The 22,226-nt window shown below is 41.1% G+C and overlaps 2 protein-coding genes across 4 annotated transcripts in view; one reads left to right on the top strand and one right to left on the bottom strand.

Annotated features, from left to right (window-relative positions):
* The window catches only part of ME1 (malic enzyme 1), a 152,672-nt gene extending 136,763 nt beyond the window's left edge, over nt 1-15,909 (top strand). For both annotated transcript variants that reach the window (XM_053937907.1, XM_053937908.1), the window contains exons 10-14: nt 4,074-4,179; nt 6,978-7,120; nt 9,172-9,345; nt 13,650-13,748; nt 15,554-15,909. In XM_053937907.1, the coding sequence (XP_053793882.1) occupies nt 4,074-4,179; nt 6,978-7,120; nt 9,172-9,345; nt 13,650-13,748; nt 15,554-15,712 (681 nt within the window). In that variant the 3' untranslated portion in view covers nt 15,713-15,909. The remainder of the gene's footprint in view (nt 1-4,073; nt 4,180-6,977; nt 7,121-9,171; nt 9,346-13,649; nt 13,749-15,553) is intronic.
* Nucleotides 15,910-16,152: 243 nt separating this feature from the next.
* On the bottom strand, nt 16,153-22,115 carry RWDD2A (RWD domain containing 2A). Of its 2 annotated transcripts, none has more exons than XM_053937910.1 (3): nt 21,949-22,115; nt 20,947-21,150; nt 16,153-19,389 (listed from the first exon to the last, which is right to left on the bottom strand). In XM_053937910.1, the coding sequence occupies exons 2-3, from the start codon at nt 21,127-21,129 to the stop codon at nt 18,715-18,717; spliced, it is 858 nt and encodes a 285-aa protein (XP_053793885.1). In that variant the 5' UTR covers nt 21,130-21,150; nt 21,949-22,115; the 3' UTR covers nt 16,153-18,714. The 2 variants fall into 2 exon arrangements, with proteins under 2 accessions (XP_053793885.1, XP_053793884.1); XM_053937909.1 differs by having other exon boundaries at nt 20,932-21,150.
* Between the last annotated feature and the right edge of the window lie 111 nt (nt 22,116-22,226).

The raw sequence follows: 22,226 nt of genomic DNA on the forward strand, positions 1-22,226 counted from the left end.
AAGTATTGTGTATTTTACATTTTTTTCTTTTTCCTATCAGGAGAAGAAAGGAAATACCAGTAAGCTCTGTGCCATGTTAGTCTTTTAGGATTATGGAGATGCAGGCAGACCAGAGTAATTTCTGATTTATGCTGCTTTGTGTTGGTCCTTTGCTGCTTATTTCCCAGCAGCCACAGTACAAAAGCTGGCTAAGCCAGGGCTGGAAATGGACATGACAGAAGACGTGCTCTGTGCTTCTGGAAGATGTTTTAGTCAGAGCAGCTCAGCACTGACAGGTCCAGCCACTTCGCACCACTCCAGTGTCAGGAAGGAGACAAGACAGCAAACCACACAAATCCAGAATTGAGACATCTGCATTTTGGCTCCATCCTCTTCTTTCTGCTGGCTGACAAAACCTCTGTGATTTCTTATTCCAGCTATAGGCATTCAGGGATGAATGTCTGGAAGCTTGTACTAAATGGACTGGCAACCTGTTATTTTAAGGAACATACACAAAACTGAATTGTTTATTCCTTCTTGCTTGCCCTGTTGGCAGGGCACAGAGGAAAGCTAGTCCTGCTCTTGCTGCTGCCTTTCTACTTGGTGGAGAGCAGAACATAAAAATTTATCAGTTTGTGGAGATAAAAAAATACTGTCTAAAGGACTGGCCTCTAAACTTTTGAAGTTTTGTAGTTAAATCAACTGCTGGTCTTGAAATCTTGGGTGTAGATCTTAGGGAAGTGTTATGTAGCTCCTTTGGGATCACTGAATTAACAATGAAAATACATTTCTGACACCTCTCCTATGAGGAAAGGCTGAGAGAATTGGGATTGTTCAGCCTGGAGAACAGAAGGCCCCAGGAGACCTTCTATCCACCTTCCAGTACCTAAAGGGGCCTGTAAGAAAGCTGGAGAGGGATTTTTTATGAGGGCATGGAGTGATAGGACAAGGGATTTCATCTTTAAATTGAAAGAGGGTCAATTCATGTTAGAAAATAGGAATAAACTTTTTTATAGTGAAGGTGGTGACACCCTGGAACAGGTTGCCCAGAGAAATTGTGGATTCTCCATCCCTGGAAGTGTTCAAGGCTAGGTTGGATGGGGCTTCGAGCAACCTGGTCTAGTGGAAGGTGTCCCTGCCCATGGCAGGCTGGGTGGAAGGAGATGATCTTTAAGGTCTTTTCCAACCCAAGCCATTCTATGATTCTAATTTATTTTAAAATATAAATATTAAAAAAACAGAAAACAACCCAACCATATAATTTCTTTTATAAGCATTTTCCAAGCAAAAATCTCTGTGCACATAGCTGTTGTTATTTTTGCTAAGCCACATAATTTAATATTTCATTCTTAGTTAATATGCTAGAAAAAGATTTACTTGGAAACATGATCTATGCTGACTAATGGCATCAAAATAATTCAGACCAAAGCTGAATAAATAAGTAAATTTAAATTGTTTTAGTTTTGATTTGCATTGGGTTTTTTGTTTGTTTGAGGTTTTTTTTTTTTTTTTAATGGTAGAATATCATGTGTGAAATTAAGAGCAGATAGAAATTAGGGTAAGGCAGAAGTGAATCTGACCTGAGCTGACCCATCCAGCTAGCACTAATCTTGCTACCTAGCAGCCTGAAAAATGTTGCAGTGGATCACATCCTTACTGTTTCAGTACTCCTTTGTAGCCAATTAAATGAGAGATCATGGTCAAAGTCAGGACTTTGAATCCCTGGTGTTTCATCAGAAAGTGTTTTAACACCTACTCAAAAGCCAGTCAAGTGTAAAATTTTATAAAAACGAAAGTCTGCTTCATGAATGATTTTGGTTGTTTGTTTTGACTGAAATTGAAAATGAAAGAATAGCAATATTTTTATCCACTAAAATGTCAGCCTGATCTCTTGGCTGTTACGTACTGAAGAAAAAAATCAAAGGTCACCTTTCCTGAGCAAGCTGTCCAGATCTGCAGATTCTGGAGGGGCTCAGAATTACCAGCCTGCCACAGCCTGAAGAGAGAGCTGGTCACAGCCCTTGGAGGTGATGATTTTTTCCTTGGTAGCTCAAGGCAGTCTCCTAGAGGTTGTGTTTTAACGTCAGATGGAAAACTGGTCTCCTCAGCAGCAACATGATGAACCATTGAGGAACCATCTCAAGAAGCAGCCTGGGACTGGATGGTGGCCCAGGGCACTCACTCCTGCCACCAAGCATTTCAGTTCCAACCAATCAGCAGATTAGAATGAGAAGTGGCTTTTATTAAAGTATTTTGAGTTAATCCTAGCAACAAGCTTTTGGTCTGGAAGTCATAAATATTGGGGTTTCTTTGCTGACTAAAAAGAAAGCTTCATATTTTTTCCCTTGAAAACATTAAGGAAAGTTCCTGCTTTAAAATGAGATGGGTCTAAAGTGTGTGTGCAGACTGTAGAGACATCTGCTGGGATGCTGGGAAATGGCAGGCTGCAAAATGCAGGTGGTGCAATGATTCAGTCATGAACATGCCAAAAATGATTAATACTGTGGCATTCCCTCAGGGCTGACAATTCCACGTTTTATCCACCAAGGAAATCAAGTGCCCCATCTTAGTATTTCTGTGCTGATCACTCTAGGAGAACACTTAAGACCTGCATAAGCCCATCCAGACATAAAAATGTGTAGAAAAGAGAGCTCTGTGGAAATGCCCTGTAATCATGGGTGAGCCAAAAGAAGCTGGCGTGCTGTGGGGCAGAGCAGCTCAGTCAGCCCTGACCACACGACAGCTTCCTGTGGCACCCTTGGGATGGAAGCACTTTTCCTTGCAGATGGAAATGAGAAACAGCCTCTTCTTCTGCCCACCAGCTCTGGCAGTGGCTGAGCCAGGACCAGCAGATGGGACTGGCATGGCCACTGCTGCCACATGCAGAACCATGGTCTGAAATGAAGCATTAGCTTTCTCAGTTTTGTTATAAAAAACAAATCGTGGCTTATGTCTGATGGTGTACGCAGGCCTAAATTGAGCCAAAATTTTCAAATTCATAGACTGGTGGAATCATGGAATTAATTCTGTTCCAATACTTCCATGTAGCCTTAATAATCTTGCTAAGATTAAGGAAACTTTCATTTTACCAATTGTAAAAGGTGTGGCTGGGGAGACAATACATACCTGTTCTGGCTATTTGGTCAAAATTACATTCAGCATTCAATTTTCCTCATATACTTCTCTATATATCTATTTAATCTGCATCTTTCTGTCTGAAATTGAAAGATGTTTGAAGGGCTGGAAGCATCTTCTAGTCTTGTGTTTGAAAAGTGCCTTTGCAGTGATATTTTCTGCAGGTCCAAGACTAAAACAAGGGGTGGAGGCGTGCTCATTTTAAACTTTTCTGCTGAAATTTTCAAATGTCTGTGTACAGACAAAGCTCTGCATATTTAGACAACTAACAGCATTTTCACAGACTCTGGCCCATTCTCACCCTGCACCCCACATTACACTGAGCTCAAACCCACGATGCAGCCCAAGTCAATGTCAATGATACTCTATAGCCCTTTCTCCTGCATCTATCATATTCCATTTGGAAACCTTGTTGGCCATTGGTGGGTGGAAATTGCCAGTAGAGATCAGGGTGAAAGTTTTTACACAGCTGAGTCAATTTTGCTAATGCAGAAACAGTGCACCAGACATCTGGTTAGAATTATTTTTATATTCCATCCTTAATAATGAATGATTTAAATATGAAAAATCTGAAGAGAAATGTATGCTTCACTATAGTCTAAATACTCACACCATATAGTCTCCATACTTTCAGACAAGAGCAAAGCTGAAAAAGCTAGGAGAAACTATTTTTATTTTGCTAAGTTACAAATCTCATGTAATTGCTCAAGTAGATGTTAATACTGTGGTGTTCTACAGCTATTTTTGATTTAAAGTACAATTACTGAATTTATTGACTCCTTATACAAATAGATTAGTCCTGAATTATCCTAAGCATATTAGCTGTACACGGTGTAACTTTGTCTGATGTGGTAGATGCAAAAATATAAATGAAAATAGGATGTGTTAAACCAGATACATAAACAGGATATTAGGTTCCATTTGACTTAAATGTCTTTTTCTTGTTGTTCCCTACTCAGGGGCGTGCCTCATTAACACATGAGAAACAGCGTTTCGCCCACGAACATCGTGAAATGAAAAATCTAGAAGATATTGTTAAAGATATAAAACCGTCCGTGCTAATAGGTAATTTCTTTGACTTTAAGTCAATGACCTTATTCTTTGTTGAAAAAAAATGGGGATGTGGCTTTGTCTGAAGAGAAGATCAAGTTGCTCTGAACAGAGTTTACCTTTGTGTGTTTTCAGAAAACACTGGGTGCATAATGGACTCTATTAAGCAACTGAACAAATAGTAACTATCCAAGCATGTAACACTGCTTTCATTCTGAGCCATCCATTTCACAGGGGAAAGAATCTGACTGGGTTTAAACATCTGATGGAGGACCTTACCACCTTCCTGAATTACTTCTGGTGTAATACAAATAACCTCAAACTTAGAGTGAGAAAACTGAGCTAAGCTCATGTAAAGCTATGCAAATATGATGCTGTATCTGAGTCTTCTTTTTGCTCACATTTAGGTTCCTTAGCCAGCAGTCCTTTTTGCAGACCAAAATGCATTTCTTTTGTAAAAGCTGAAGGATTGTGATCTCAATAATGGATTGCTCAGCTCTCTATAGTTTGGTTATTGTATTTCAGTGACAGTTTCAGGAATGAGCTGCAGGTACTCTTGGTCTTTTTTTAAATAAGTAAGACTTGAAGATTAATCTATCTAGCTAGTAAAGTCATTCATCAGATTCTAGAAAACTGAAATGCCACAGTGATAATTATCCTACATTTTACCAGCTACCTTTTTGACTATGCCTACACCATATGGTCCTTGTTCAGTAAAATCCACTTTTGCCAGTGGTCATCAGTGAGGTAAATGAAGTGTTTCTTTTCCTGTGCTACACTAAGATATGACTGGCAGAAGAGACAAAGTGGTCTAGAGAATTTACTTAGTATACTACAAGGCTGAAAAAGCTAGAGAGAGAAGAGTAGAGTGAAGGAATATTTGTCCAGATAAAGGTGTGTGGATGCTTAGGGAAGATTTGCTGCCATGAAATAGGAGTTTTACTGTGTGTAATTTTTATGTATAAACCTATGTGACTCTTCCCTCAAGGTCACTTTCTCTTATCAGTTCTGTATAATGAAGTCTCTTCCATCAGAAACATCAGTAGAAACTAATATTGGGGATTTTTGGTTCGAGTGACTAGACATTCAGTATGTTCCCTGGAGTACCAGGAGTCATGGGGAAATACATTGATAGTCCTCCTGCCACTGTTTTACTTAGCTCTGTCTGAGCAAATCCTTATACACATTGCATTGCCTGCAATGGCTCAAGGAAAAGCCTTAATTTAGATAGACCGAGTCTAAGAAACTGCAATTAAAAAAAAATAGCCATAAGCATTTTGTTTTATCTTAAATCTGAAGATAGTTGTCATTCTTACTGTTGTCTGTCCAGAAGCAGTTTTAGAAGACATTAAAAACTTGGCAGCTGAAGATTTAACCAGAAACTAAGGTGTATAACAGGCTCTTATACAACTGTTCATCAAGAGTGGCTCAGCTGGTCTGTCAGAGCTTTTGCATCTAAGCATCCCTGTCCATTCATGGTGAAGTACAGAGAGCTCAGAGTTGCAAAAAATAACATTATGTGACAAATGATAACATGCTCCATGTGGAATCAGTCAGAAAATACTCTGAGATGCTTTAAAGAAATGTTAATCCTGAAGCACAAGCTTAGAGCCAGCTCTGGGCAGTGAGGGCCCCTTTCACATCCCCCCAAGGATCTGGAACTCTTCTCAGGCAAATCCCAAGCTGACCTTTTAGACTGGGCACTGTCAGGATGCTCATTTGAGCATCAGTGACGAGATGTTACAGTACTGACTTGAGAAAGGCTCAAGTTCCAGGCTCTCCTTTCCCAGCCCAGGTTTTAATCCATTTCCACTCCCCAAGAGAGGGAAAACAAGCTCTTTTTCCTGCTTTTGAAACTCAGATGCTGTGTGGAAAGCAGAATGGGGTGTCAGGCACTGGGATCTCTGAGAAAAAAGGAGGCTACCTTCTCTCCAAGCCAGGTGAGAGAGGCCTCCAGTAAAACAAAGATCCTTAGTTTTACTCCACGATCTGTTTATCTGTTTATTTGCACTGTTTATTTGAAGGTGTGGATATCCTTGAATTTCCAGCTCTTGTAGATTATTCAGAAATATGGATGCACTTGGCATCTCAAAAACATCACACACCCCCCTCTTCGGTCGTGAATTGCCTGAGGTCCAAGATCTAAGTACTGGCTGCAAGTCTGCAATGCAGCAGCAGAGTGCAACCTAAGTTAGATGATTTCATTGTGCAAGAGTGGCATTCAGTTCCTATGAATAGCATTTATAAGTGTGGACAGTACAGGGAATAGAAAAGCATCTCTTGTGCAATGAAAAGGAATGTATTAAAAAAAACCATTGCTGTCACAGAAGGCCTAGACTCAAAATTATTATTTGTCAGCTTAGCTCAGATGTAGAAGGCAGAGACTTTACTCACCATGTCAGAAAAAGACTGAAATCTGACACACTGGATTTGGGAGAAACTATCCAGTCTGTTGCACAAAACTTTAGGATCCAGAGCTTCATCTATCTAGTCCATATTGGACCTAGCTGCAGGTTAAGTGATAACATTTTTATCTTACACAAAGGGCCTGAAAAAAGGGAAAGGAGAAATTCACCAGATTGTACAGGGGCGAATAGGTTCTGCCTTATGCTAGGGATAATACTGAAGTTTCACTACTGCAAAATCTTTTATACAAAACTTTATTTCAACTATATGTTAGGAAAAAGGTTGAACTCCATTGTAAAGAAGGAGAAAGAGAAAAAGGAGCTCTGTTCTTTTACAAGTGACATACATGTCTTACCTTGAATTAATTTAATTTGTCTACTTGTTATATGTGTGTTTTTCTTCTTTAGGAGTTGCTGCAATTGGTGGTGCTTTTACAACACAAATTCTTCAGGATATGGCTGCTCTAAACAAACGTCCTATAATTTTTGCTCTCAGCAATCCCACCAGCAAAGCAGAATGCACTGCTGAGCAATGCTACAAATACACACAGGTAACCAAAGATTAACATCTTTCCAGTATAACTCCTGAAAAGTCTTGAAATTAAATTTTAAAAGGGAGGAGGACAGAGGGTGGAGTAACAGGTACTAATCATGTCTCTGGACATAGATAAAATGAGTTTAATTAAGTAACAGTTTTTTCAGATTTTATCAAGGCAAGTTCACTGAATTCACTGTGTGCTTGCACTCTCACAAAAACATTTCATGGTTTTTATTGGTGTAGGCAACACTCATAATCTTTATTATAACCAAAGCATCAGTCACCATCAATCATTAAAGCATTATGAACTGTACAATTTTGTGTAATATATACACACAGTGGCATGCTTTTCATTTGAGATTTCATAAATACGCTTTAGGGTAAGAAAATACTTCAATACATGAAACAGAATCTTTAAAATCATTCTGTTTTAAGAACTGGGGTAACTGACTCTTCTTACAAAGTTTTCTGTTACATAAACATAGGTAAGAATTAAGGGAACCAAGCTTGCTGTTTTATTATCAAAGTACTGATAAACACATTATCCTGAAATTCAGCCTAGAATTTAAAATGTGTATGTACCTGACTGTATGTGTTTCATAGTGGGTATACTTGGATTTCCTGTCAAATACAGGGCATTTTGAATGACAGTTTCTCAGTGTTTAAAAGACAAATTTAGCATGTCCATTCTCCACAGCACGGATGTAATTACAGCACAGTGCAGGAGCCAGGGAAGCAATCTACATGAAGGGTTGGTTGTAGTGGGTAACCACATCTGGTAACCACAGAGCAAAAGACACTCTGAAGTATTTGATCTGTCACCAAAGCATATAATAAGCAGGCCAGGATTACAGTGCATGACACCAAACAAAACAGAATATTCTTCTGAAGAGCTGAATAGCAACAGTGGCATATTTTTAAATGCACTACAGTGCATTTCAATTTCCAGTGCTCTAAAATAGGCAGAGATATTTCTGATACAAAGTGCTTCTGAAGTATTTAACAGTGATATTTATCACTTTAGCAGTGCTAGCATAAATAAAGGCTGACTTTTCTTCCCCACCTCAATTCACTGCTTGAATTCAAGGGTGCACCCTCCGCAGAGAGGCAGGAGCCAGGGGGCTTTGGGCTGCAGACACTGAGCCTGTGTAGTGCCACTCCCACATGAGCTGCAACCTGAACTGAGTTAGAGGCAGATCTCTTGTCCTCAGGACAGGTGTTAGTGTAACCTGTACCCATATAGCTGAAGTCTCTTAATTCCCCCAAAGGGGCTGGCTCTTCCCTACTGCCTGTACCAGTCTGGGCATGATACCTGGGCCTGCCAGCCACAGTCCTACCTGGCATTACCCAAAAACCTGCTGGGAAACATTCTAAGGGTTTATCAGTACTGGCAGGTGCCTGAGTTTGTGGGTGCCTTCACCCTACTCAGTATGTTACAAAGAGGGGACCCCCAAGGTCCTGGCAGAGGAGGTTCCACACTGACCTGTGCAGTTGCTCTGTGGGATGATGTTCCAGGGGCAGAGCTTGCACCTTGGTCATTCTGTTCAGCTGTGGAATGGGCTCAAGGGCCTGAAGTGTGGGACTGGGAAGAAAGGAGAGCTCTGCCTGCCCACAGCTCCTCAGAAATCACCCCATCCAAAAGCAGGACATTTAGTTGCCTTAGTGTCATTTTGGGGTGCTTTGCTATTGGGAAAAAAGTCCAGTAGCATCACCTGTTGCTACCATAGCAGTATTGCTCACTTTGGGTTTTATAACTCTGTACTTGCCATGGAGTTTCTTCTGGCATGGATGCACAAAGTGAATAATGAGTGCTGGCTTCAGTTTCCCTCCTTCTAAATGGTACAGATCGGGTTAGACAGCCACAGAGAACGACCAGTGATCTCCAGGACCTGCATTCTAATGTTCCTGAGACATACTCAGGCAAATAGCTCCAACACCCTCTCAGAAGAGATGATAAATAGATTCAACCCAGCTTCCACATTGGTGCATATTTAAAAGGATGTGAGAAATATTTCAACAGCAATCTCTCAATTAATGTGCTTTCTTTTTCTTCTTACAATTTAGGGACGTGGGATTTTTGCCAGTGGAAGTCCTTTTGATCCTGTCACTCTTCCAAGTGGACAAACTCTCTATCCTGGACAGGGTAACAATTCCTATGTGTTCCCAGGAGTTGCCCTTGGTGTTATTTCATGTGGAATGAGACATATTGATGAGAATGTATTCCTCACCACTGCTGAGGTACTGTATTCAAAATTATTTAAATTCCTTAATTTAGTGACTTAGTATTAATGAGCAATTAAAGAGCAAAACTTTAAAACGGGAAAAATACTGCTTTCTGTGTAAGGCCTTTATTTGCAAGGTGTATTGTTCTTTATAAATTGTATTTGGACAAGTCATTTAAAAAAGTTAACACTTGGCTTAGGCTCACCTGACATAAACTTCACCTTCTGTTGGGAAGGATAAAAAAGAAAGATTTCAGTACTGTGCTACCACAGGTAAATGCACATATGTACAGTTGCACAGGCACATAGGTTTGATTTTAGATTGAAAGGAATTACTATGATTGATGTTAGGAGCTTTGGGGTGACTCATGTGTGAGTGTTTTGCTTACAAAAAGTGTTTGAATTTGAACTACGGAACAATAAAAAAGAGGGAAAAAATGGTGCACCAATTAGAAGATGTGTGAATGCATTATTCAGCTCCTGCAGCTTCTCTAAGGAATATTTCATTCCAGATTCTTGCTCCTTCTGTGCTCTTCATGGTTTAAAGGGAAGAAAGTGGTCCTTGGCTCTCACTCAAGGGCAGATAGGCAATGTGATCCTATGACAGGCAGTATGTCATACAAAGCTTTCTGAAGGGGTGGGCACTTGCATGCTGTCCTTGTTGGACTTTCAGAGGTTTTTTATGGTGCATGCTATGGCATCTTTAAAGAGGTTTGCTAACAGCCTGCCCTCTGTAAGAAAGACATTCACAATTTCCATCTTTAAAATTAGTAAAAAGCCCAGCCTGTCTCCACTGGCTTTAACCATCATAAAAGGGCAATGATCCATCTCCTCAGCCTTTGGGTAATTATATCTTCCCTTTAAATCCTCCCTTGTAATTTCAGTTGGATATGGTGATCCTCACTTCCTGGTCTAAACTGCTGTGTTAAGAGTTGCCCTACTTTGTTGTAGAAGTTGCTTCATTTTGGTTTGTGTGAAATTTGGTTCCTGTATGGTGAGAGCTGATGACAAAAGGTGGCAAATGTGTGGATTGAACTGTGCTTCATATGACAGTCTATGAAGTCAGAAAAAAATCAGTTCTGAACAAAGAAATGCAAGAGTCAGGGAAGTAAAATAGTATCAGAAATTGTGAGGAGGCTTTTAAATTCTCACTTGAGGTACACATTCTTTCCTGACTCTTTGGTACAGGTTTTACTATGCATTTGCTTTCCCCTAGTAAAATCTCTAGAAAAGTTTGACATATAAAAATGTGGGTTTTGTCTTGCATAGGAAGTTCTGTTGGTGGCAGGATCCCCCTTACTGCTCCCAGCTCAGGGCTTTCACATCTGGTCTCCTTACGTGTGAGGGACTCTGGGGCTTGGGTGAGCTGAGCTGGTGGGTGCCAGAGGAGTCTGCCAGAAGAGGTGTCAGGGCTGTGAAGGCTGGCAGGGCTGTATAAGCCCTTAGCTGAATAATTACACTGCAAAGCAAAAGCAAAAGTGCTCTTTTCGTTTTATGTTCTTGGCTTTTTTACTGGAAGGATAAAATTAGAATAGTTTCATGGGGGTTTTAGAATAGTGCTTAGTATTCCTCATTTGAAATGGAAGCATCCCAGATGCTGCAAAATTTAGATACCCAAACCCATGCATTTTGGGTAGAGGGACCTTCTTACATTGCCAAGGTAGCTTACCTGAAAAAAAGAAATTACAAAAAGAAAGGAGCCCAAGCTGCTTGCCTGCACCTCCTGCTTCTTGCTTTGCCACATCTCCAATTAAATCAGATTGAAGTCACAAATAAGTAATTATTATAACTAGAACAGATTTTTATTTCAATGTTCTTTCCTTCCTGCCAAGTGAAATAGAGTGTAATTTTGACTTTGGATGATGAATCTAAGGTACTGTAAGCTGTAATATCTCTTAACTGCAGGCAGTTGTTCTGTGATGGCAAGGGATGCTGCCTACCAAACAAAACAAAAGAGGCAGAGAATTATGAACTAATGAAATAGTCTTGCATGTGTGACTTGCAGTTTAGTTCAGAAATAATCCTACAAAATGTTTTCATTATGGCGAATATGTCCTCCAAAAACCAAGATGCCCCACTTGCTTTATGCCATTTTGTCTTGGTTGCTTTCATTTAGATTCTGCAATAAGGCTTCACTAATTTTCTATTAAAAAATGGAATTAATTAATATTTAAAACATGAAAATAGCCATACTGGGTTGTACCTAGGATCCAAACAGCTTGGTATCTTCCTGTGAAAGCAATCACTAGCAGAAGCTGAGGAAAAGAGGATAAATAAGAGAAATACAGAGTGATCCTTCTGCTGAAATGGCTTCTCAGATTCTGGCAAAATTTACTGCATGGCCTTCCTGTGCTGGATGTTTTAACTCTGTATGGGTTGTTCCTTCATAAATGAGCCTAGTGGCTTTTTAAACATGTTTATACATTTTAACATTTTTTGGCAATTAGTGTCACATTTTGATTATGAGTCCTGTGGAAAAAGAAACTCAGGATTTTCTGCTGTTTGATGATTTGGTTTCCCTACAAGCAACATAAGAAATGTTCGCCTTCAGTTGTCTTTTGCATTTCCTTTCAGACTTCTCTTTTTCTCCCAAGTCTATTTTTTTGTTTCCTTGATAAAAAAAAAAAAAATTATCATGTTTTTTATTCTGTATACCCCCTCATGATTCTACCCCATTCTTGTTTGAAGTATTTGGAGAAAAACCACCCCGTGCTCAAAGTGGTGCTACATTCTGGATTTATACATTGGCACAATTATGTTTTCTGTGCCACCTCTTATTTTCTCAGTAATCCCACATGTTGTTTCATCATTTTTTTCCCCTGCTACTGATCTGATGTTCTCAAGGAGTGTTTTTCAAACACCACATGAAGTGGGTGTTGTTCTCTTTGGAAATGCTTGAGTTTGTGTTTTTGCATAGTTTCCAGTGCTGTTACAGGAGTATGTCTGAAGGAACAGCATGGCATCTGTACACTTGCTCTTGCTACCTCTCCCACTTTGAGCACTGCCCAAATATTTTGTGGCTTGCCTTCTATCAAAAACAGAATCACAAAAGAGAAGTACTCCACTCCTGAACCTTTAATTTTCAGTGATGCATTGCAGTAAGAGCAACTTGCTGTTGATTTCTTCCGCTTTCATCTTTCCTGCAGAGCCTTCTTAAGCTGTTAACATCAGGGACCTCATGTTCTAAGTGCCTCTTTACATTCAGATGCACATCAAAGGGCTGTAGATCATTTTGAAATAGCCTGGTTGCTGTTATGGAGAGCAGTAACTTGATTTTACATTCTCTTAGCTCCCCCTAGAGGGTTTTTCTCTGCTGTATTTCTCAAGATCAGGTCTAAATGTAAACAAATACTTTTTCTTCACTTGTTATACTCAAGAGCCTGTTGCTTTTGTCAGCATTTTAACTCCAAATGGAAGAACTTAGGACAGCTACCAACATTCTAGTTAGTCTGCATAAGAGAATACTGAGTTCTTTTGAATCTGGGGTTACTTTATTTCAAACTATTTACCTACTTCTGTTGGAAGGGACAGACACCTGTTCTGATGCAGTCCCAGATGTTTACAAGCATATGTACAGGGTCCTATTACCCGATGTGACAGGAAATGTAGGAAGTTTTGTTTGTGCTTTGTTTCAAGTGTTTTCCTAGAATATTCCCTCAAAAGGGAATATTCTTGCTTTCTCTTTGGGCTTTGTTATCAGTTGCAAGTCTCTGTGTTTCCTGGACATTCCTGGTGTTTTCAGAACCTCTTAGTGTGTCATACATGGCTCCACCAGATGTTATCCAGAGCAGAGTTTTCCTTCTATCCACATCTGGATCACCCTGAAAGGCTATTTCAAGTCCCTAAAAGACAAACAATTTGTAGCTAATGATAGCACAAATACCAGCTGCCAGTCATTTCATTCAGAGCATTTTACACTTAAGGGTTTCAGTTCTGTTCCCTGCACAGGTTAATGTGACAACTGTCAGAATGACAGGTGCTTCTTTATATTTTAGAAGTCTTTGACCCACCTGCAATTGTTGGCTGGAATTTATATCTCACAATGAACTATTTGCTAGTTTATGTGTGTCATGGACTTACTCAAGATTTATGTAATTTTTATTGTCTGAGAAAAAGGCTTAACTCCCTACATTTTTAATTCTTGTGTAGCTTCTCCTAATGACAAAGGTGGTTCTAAAAAATGTTCTCTAGGTGGATTAAGCAGTATCTGTGGAATTTGCCAAAGCAGAAACATTTCCTTGCTAAAGACAATATTAATACTGTTTAATCAAGCTACAGCTGCATCTGCATGTCAAGTTACACATGTTTGTGTTATTTCAGGTTATAGCACAGCAAGTTACAGAAGAGAATTTGCAGGAAGGTCGCCTCTACCCTCCATTAGTCACTATTCAGGAGGTGTCACTGAAAATTGCTGTGAGGGTAAGTCATTTCAGCCTTTTGTGGCTTTTTGTCTTCCCACCAGCTCTACGTGGTTTGATTTAATCACCTAACACACCTTCTCACAAGTTGGTTTACGTGAATCGATATTGGACATGCAGCAGTTTCAAAATTAAATTTTAAATTCAGAAATGTAAAGGTAATCCAAATACAAGGAGAGCTGTGGATCTACAGCAAGTGTGTATGTCTGTAGAGCACAGACTCTGCTGTCCACCAGTCATGCCAGCTGCACAGCTGAAGGGCTTTTGGACCTTCATGGTTATCAGTTTCAACTTTTTGCTTGTCCTGTGTGACCTTTTTTCCTGCAATTATTGTTTTCTCTCTTTGTCACCTTACTGTGAGTAATTCCACTTCATATGCTTTTGAAAGAATAACAAGGAACCCTCATACTTGAAACAGTTTCTATAGCTTCACTCATTCTGTATATTTAAGAAAACTCCTTCTCAAAGTTCATGTCTTCTTAGGCAAGTAGTAACTCTGTGCTGTAGATGTGAAAATGTTACTTAAATTCCTCTGGCAAAATCAAACTGGCTCTGCATTTGGCAGAAACTCAGTGATAGAAATTCCTCCTCTATGTGTGCATGTTATAGAAAATACAAAAGAAGGAAAATGTTACCAAGTGATTCTGCCTGTTCTCTGTTCAAACTTTATTCCTGAAAATACTTATTCTGGCTCATACAACCCAACCCAAGAGGCCTCTGCCTTTTCCAGGAGAGGAACACTATCAAAATATTTTGGAATACCAAGCATTGGGTATGAATTCAGACCTTATTCAACCACAATAATTATGTCCAGAGACCTGAAGATATCCTTACATAAACACCTAAAGTGCTTCTCAGTCAAATTGAGTTGGGATTCAGATTAACTCTAGAAAAAAAGTCTTAAGAAGGTGACTTGGGGTCTCAGCTTCTCACCAAACTAGAACATTCACGTTTTAAAGAGAGCTAAGGAAAGCAGGAAGAACATCTCCTTTTTATTCAAAGGAGGAGCATTAGAGTGTTTGCCAAAGAGTTTCAAGCAGATCTTTTCACAGTGGTGTTGCATAAAACCTGTCTGCCAGACTTCCTTTGTTTCACAGACTAATGTCCAGGCTGAAGATTGTTTATCAAGTAGGTGATCTTCAGATGTGAGAGGCTACTTTGATGTGTTGAGACAGCTCCAACCCTTTCTAAACTTAATTTTTGTGCAGCTGTATTTGTGATGCATAATTGATTCACTTAGGTATGGTCTGGGTGAGAAAGAGCCAGCAGATATTTGTATTTCCCCCAGCCATGCTGTGCACTGCGTAGGACTACTTTTTCCCATGAGTTTACTTTTTTGAAGTATATTATCAAGCTATGGCAAATACTAATCTTCTTTAACATGCAAGGAGCATGGAAGCTTTGAACAAATCATGCTTTTCTTACAGTGCTTTGGGAAGATGGTAAACCAGGATAAAGTGATGAGAGAAAAGCAAAAATTGTATCTCAGTGCTTAGGGCTTGTGGAATATTTTATCCACCACTGCACAGTAAAAGCTAAGACATTTCTGTGCAGAGAGGAGCACTGTATTTGTAACAGTCTGAACATATAATCCTGTTCATAAGTAGCCCAAGTCAGACCCACAAACATCATCCTGTTGTAGTGTCATTCACGGGGTACTTACCTGGAGCCAGTGTGAACACAGGTGAGTGCCAGCACCAGAGAGGGTGAAGTCTCATCTTGATTTTCAACTAAGTCATATTTTTAAATCCTGTTAAGTGTACTCAGTTTTACAGCACTAATTAGGATTTGAACGCATCTTTCCAGATCGCAGAAGAAGCCTACAGGAATAACACTGCCTCCACCTATCCTCAGCCCAAGGACCTCGAAGCCTTCATCCGCTCTCAGGTGTACAGTACTGATTACAACAGCTTTGTGGCTGACTCCTACACCTGGCCTGAAGAGGCCATGAAAGTGAAACTGTAAATATTTAATGAAGAACGAACAAATCAGCTGCAGTTAAAAAGCATTAAAATATTAAGGTTGTTTCTGCCTAGAAAGCCTAAGAATAGCTAATTTTTTAAGATGCAGAAAACTTTTTCTAATTCTTAGTAGTTGGTTAGAAACTCAGATCAAGACATCGTCAATTATACATGAGAAAATAAAAATTAATCTGAGAGATATATTTGTGTTTGGTTATTTTGATTGTTATTTTAATTGAGATATCCTACACTACAGTTTGATAGATTTTTTTGAAAAAAGTGGTTATATCTTGAGTCAAGAGTTTGGTCACAAACATCAGTGGGAACTTAAGCAGATAAATGGGCACTTAAAAATACATTTGATATTTTATCCATTACAGTCACAGTGTAATTTGCATAATTTGTGAACCTATTATTTAAAAAAAAACAAGCTTTAAACAACCATAAGGTTAGAATATTTTATTCCAGAGAAAATGCTTATTGGTCACTCTTGTGTGGAGTAATGAAATGAAAATTTTCTAAAAGAACCAAACCTGCAGAATGTTTTGCTCACATCTAATCAGAACATTTTAACATTACTAACAATAACATTTAACAATACTGACGTTTAACATTAGCTAAGGTAATGTCCTGTATAAGATCAAGGATTTCATTCCCCCACCAAGATAACCACTGTTCTGATCCATTGCAAATGTTTGGCCTAATTTCTTGAACTCCATGTTCTTGACAAAAAGGGAGTATCAAAATGCCAGGAATAGACTTTGAGGAATTATTAGTTGTTAAGCAATTACCACTCCAAGAAAAATGTAATATGTTTTCTGGATGGTTCTGGAAAAAAAGGTTACTTGAACATTTCTGTTTCTCTCTAATCTTTACTAGAGAGATTTTCTCTAGAAAACTGAATACTAATTTTATTTGTCTAGCCCCTCAGCTCTGTCACAGCTGCAGATTACAGGTCCCAAATTCAGAAAGAGAGGCACTTTCTCCCTCACTGCCTCATGGGAATGTGTCAACATTTTGGCCTGACTGTGCTTTTGGCAGAAGTTATGATCACACGACAGTACACCTACCACAACCTACCTGTGAAGGAAAAGACATTAATCATATTCTGAGCACCCAGAAACACTCTGCATTTCAATGCCATCCTCTGCATTTCAATGTATTGCTATTGTGAGAATGGTATTAAAACACTTCCTTGTATTTAATTTGAAATAAAATAATATCTGTTATTTATGTTATCATCAGCTAAGTGTGCTGAAACACAGTCTTTAAACACAGTCTTTTAAGTTGTGCAGCTCAGCAGTGAGTCTGCTCTTATTGCTTAGTACCCCTTTTCACATGAAGGCACTCAGGTACAGAGTGGGAGGTGGTGGGCTGGTGGTCCTTCAAGGGGACTTTTCAGTAGTGTTCTTCAACTACATATTATATTTATACACATTATATGATACATATTATATTTAAATATGATCATGCGTTACAAACTGGAACACTCACCATCCACGTCCACACTCAGCACGCTTCCCTGCAGGAAAACGCTGCCTAATGGACCATTAACAGCATTGCCTCTTACAAGCTGCTGGAAAATTCTCTCCACACTAATTTGACATAGAAAGGATTCTTCAAATAATTTGTATTTTTATGTAATATTAAATATATATATATATAGGGGCTTTTTCCCATTTTCTGTATTTTACATGTATTTCCTTATGTAATGTAGGGGGGAAAACTAAACTTTTTCTCATCTGACCCATTTTCACTTCCAAGGTGTTTGGCCTAACAGTGTAAACATAAAATGCCATGAATTGAACAGATGAAAAATTGTTACTAACATAACCAGACAGACATCCTTAATTGAAGAGACATGGATTTGATGGATGAACCACTCAGTGGGTAAGGATGGTTGGTTGCAAAGAGTTGGACTCAATGGCTTGATGTCCAAGTGGCAATCAGTGGGAGTGACATTCCTCAGGGGTTGCTATTAACATTGCTGTCAGTGACACGTGCAGTGGGACCAACTGCACCCCCGGCAGGTTTGCTGATGGCACCAAGCCACGTGGGGCAGTCAGAGCACTGGAGGGAAGGGATGCTATCCAGAGGGACCTGGAGAGGTGGGTCTGTGCAGGCCTCATGGTGTTTAAGGCTGAGTGCAAGGTCCTGCCCCTGGGTCAGGGCAATCCCAAGCACAAACACAGACTGGGTGGAGAATGGATTGAGAGCAGCCCTGAGGAGAGGGACTTGGTACTGGTAGACACGAAGCTCAACGTGAGCCAGTGATGTGCACTTGAAGCCAAGAAAGCCAACTGTATCCTAGGCTGCATCAAAAGCAGCATGACCAGCAGGCTGAGGGAGGTGATTCTCACCTTCTGCTCCACTTCTGTGAGACCCCAAAAGGACCACTGCACACAGCTCTTGGACGCAAACATAAAAGGAACACAGACCTGCTGGAGCAAGTCCAGAGGAGGGCCACAAAAAATGATCAGAGGGCTGGAGCATCTCTCCTATGACAGCTGGCTGAGAGAATTGTGATTTTTCAGCCTGGAGAAAAGAAGGCTTTGGCCAGACCTTATAGCACTTTCCAGTACCTAAAGGGAGCCTACAAGAAGGCTGGAAAGGGACTTTTTTTACAAGTGCGTGTAGTGACAGCACAAGGGGGGAATGTTTTAAACTGAAAGAGAGTAAGTTGAGATGAGATGAGAAGAAATTCACACAGCACAGTACAGATGAAGAGATAGAAGTGTGTAATTCCTAATACACGCTGGAATGTTCATCACCTTGCAAATGCTTTGAGGCATGGCTCACAGACACAAATGCCAGTTTTAGATACTTAGAAAATCAGTGAACACATCTCAAAAATACATGGCAGTTCAGCGCAAAAGTTGATATTAAGTACTTGAACCATTTATCTCAGATGTTAAAGTTTACCTTTTCACATTAGCTGTAAGACAAAATATTTCAATGTTAGCAACACCTCTTGCTCTCCAGAATTAGAACTCTTCATAAACAGTTTCAATTGTCTGAAAGTTTGCCTTCAACACCAAATAAAATCTGAAAAATGTGTCCACTTTGATGCTGCTTCAGGAATTCTAGAAACTGACCAAGATCCATGTGATAGTCATTCCTCAGGCCATAATCACCATGTGCCTGAAACTGCAGGTCTTCAAAACTGTGAAAGAGACGAAGATTATCAATGCTTCCCTCCGTTTCTATATTCTCCACATGCTTGCATGAAATATGCTTCCAGTTGGGATATCTAATAACACGCCAGAACTCTTCACAGTTTTCCCGGAGTCCCTCCACACAGATGACACCAGGTTTCCCAGTTAGGCAGAAGCCAGTCAGATTTAACTTCTTTGCACAGTCAAAAATCTTTTTCCTCAGCTCCTGCCTGTATATGTGATGGCTGTAGATCCACATGCGATGCAGCATCTCCTTAACCCTGACTTCTTTAGAAGCACACTCAGAGGCCTTACAGTTTTCCAAGAAAGGCAGGGTGTTGTCCTTCACCCACTGCACAGCCTCACATACACACAGATCTCCTGAATCCAGAGAGCCAATGTGAGACGCCAGACGAGTATTGAGCTGCAACTGCTGCTGTCTGTGCAGAGCATCTGATCTGGCAAAAAGCTGAGGAGCCACCTGAGGGTACATATGAGGAAGGAGAACCTGCAACTCCACCTTTACCTTAAAAACAGAAGACACACACACACAGAAAATTAATTCTGCAGCTACTGAAGACACGCTACATTCTTTTCCCTGTCAGAGGCAGATTATGAGGAGATGTAATCAGGATTGCAGCATCTTACTGACTGGAACTATTTCCACATCCCTTCTGTCCCAATAACCCATTCTTTTGTCTCTTTTCTTGTGTTGCATCATGCTGCCACTTTCACAATGCTTCCCATGTTATCCAGGCAGCTTTTGTGCTGTTCACAGAACTAATGCTACGGCTTGGGAGAAGGTACACAGTTACCCTCGAGGGATATTTCTAGCTCAGAGTTGCTACAGCAATGAACTGAGTCAAGGGCTTTTGAGAATCTCATCCCTTACCAAATGCACATGAGTAATGAACTCAGCCCAGCTGCTGGATAAAAGGCCAAGAGTTACATGGAATGGTGTTTGTGATTATACCTACTGTATACAGAGACACATGGCAGGAGTGTTGGAAATACTTGATCTTTAAGGTTGCTCCCAACCCAAACCATTCTATGATTCTGTGTGTTACCATCATTTAAAGCAAGTATTCACTGTAAAGAGGAATCAGGATTATAGGGGATGAAAAGATTTATGTACATTTCAGGTCAGGGAGACCACAAGATTATCTTATCTGATCTCTTATGAATATTGGGTTGTTGAATCTCTAATCTCTCTTGATTATTCCTACAGTGCCTTCAAACAGAGCACTACAGTTCTTTGGCAGCTGAACCCTGCCTCTAGTCCAAGAGCAGGGAATGATTTATGTGTCCTCAGTGCTTCCAGCTCCTGTAGACTATGAGGGGGTACTCACTACAGTGTACAATCATATGATAGTCCTGTAGAGAGAAGTGAATCATGAAATGACTAATTATCTTTCCAAGTTCCTTGACGATCTGCTATGGAAAAAAACCCACTGCTCCTACACAAGCCCTCCCTACATGGCTCATAAAACTTCTCTCTGTAGGTTGGTGAAAGGGTTCATTTTAGAAAGATACCTAAGCTTGTACCTAAAGTTTCAAAAAAAATCATGAGGCCATCTCATTACCCAGTAAATTGTTCTAGTGTTTGATTACCTTTGTTCCATGGAAAATGGCTTTTAGGCTGAGTTTGTCTGTTCTCAATTTCTAGGCACTGCATTAGTATGCATTCAGACCTGAGTTCTCTGTGCAAGTATTTACATCAATTAGTTCCATCCCTTTCGTCAATCAGTTAAATTGTTGTAACTACATATACTGAGAGTTTGGTTTCTCTGCTCATAGGTTGGTTTTGTTTTTGTGTTCTTGTGACTCCTTGTAATTGCATTCACTTATTTGGGCTATTTTTACATTATTGTGGGCTATTTTTACATTATTGTATTTCTAACACAGATGTTAGCAGCAGCCGGGATTTTCTTTTACTCTTGACTTTTCAAAGAGCAAACAAAAATGCCGTGGCTTTTTTACCCCCTTTTTTCCGGGCAGCCTTTTCAAGAGTGTGCAGAGGGAGTAAAGACAACATCACCCATGAACAAGTCTCCTTGGCAGCTCTCACCTTTGACTCCCCTACCTCGACAGCGATTCGATATTCCAGCTGTGGGGGCAGGGCTCCGTCGGCATCCTTCAGGTAGCGCTGGATGCTGGGCACGGCATCCGCATCCACACTGAACTCTCCTCTTTTGGGAAACATCGAAAGGAGCATTTCCACTTCCAGCAGCTGGAGCTCCAGGCATTCTTTCACCGTGACAGCCATTGCACTGCCCTCCAGGCACGCCTGGAACGAGAGGGCCGCAGTCAAACCCCGCGGTTCAGCACATGGTGAGGTTCAGCACCCCAAGGAAGCACCACGAGTCTTTAAGGGCAGAATTTGGTCAAACGCGGCCGACACAGCGCCCAGCAGCCGCACCGGGCAGGCGTGGTCAGGCGGAGCCTTGCGGGCCCTGCCGGGCGCAGGGATGGAGAAGAGCACGGAATGGAGTCCTGCGTTGATGGGCGTGGGCAGAGATGCATCCTTTATGTTTTTATCAGCAGATACACCGGTGTTGGCTGGGCGTCGTGGTTCAGCCCCAGCCGGCAGCCAAGCCTCACACAGCCGCCTCCCCGGGCGAGGGATCGGGGAGAATCGGAAGGGTAAAAGGCAGGAAATACACGGGTTGAAGTAAAGACAGTTCCATAGGGAAAGCAAAAGCTGTGTACACAAGCAAAGCAAGGGATGAATTCACTGCTTCCCATGGGCAGGTGGGTGCTCAGCCATCCCAGGAGAGCAGGGCCCCATCACACCTCACGGTGACTTGGGAAGACAAATCCATCACTGCAAACGTCCTCCCTTCCTCCTTCTTCCCCTGCCTTATGTACCAAGCATGATGTTCCATGGTCTGGAATGTCCTTTGGTCACCTGGGGTCACCTGTCCCGGCTGTGTCTCCTCCCAAGCTCCCCCAGCCCCCTCCCCAGCATGGCAGCACAAAATTCAGAAAAGGCCTTGGCTCTGTGTAAGCCCTGCCCAGCAATAACAAAAACATTTCCACATGGTCATCACTGTGTTCAGCACAAATCCAAAACACAGCCCCGTACCAGCTGCTGTGAAGAAAATTAACCCCACCCCAGCCAAAAGCAGCGCACTGAGGGGGCAACTTTGCAATCCGAGCGTGCAGTCAGTGAAGCTGTGCGAGGCTGGGTGTCCCAGCGAGCCCGGCCCGGCCCGGCGCTCCCGCTGCCGCCATTCCCGGCGCTCCCCGGGCCGCTCCCGGGATGGGCGGGGCGGCGCCTGCGCGGCCGCGGCGCCGCGCGGGGGCGTGGCCCGAGTGCCACGCGGCGGGCGCCGCCCCGCCCACCCACCAGCCATTGGCCGG

This window comes from Vidua chalybeata, chromosome 3 (genome assembly GCF_026979565.1).
Source record: "Vidua chalybeata isolate OUT-0048 chromosome 3, bVidCha1 merged haplotype, whole genome shotgun sequence".
In the NCBI taxonomy this organism is placed as follows: Eukaryota; Metazoa; Chordata; class Aves; order Passeriformes; family Viduidae; genus Vidua; species Vidua chalybeata.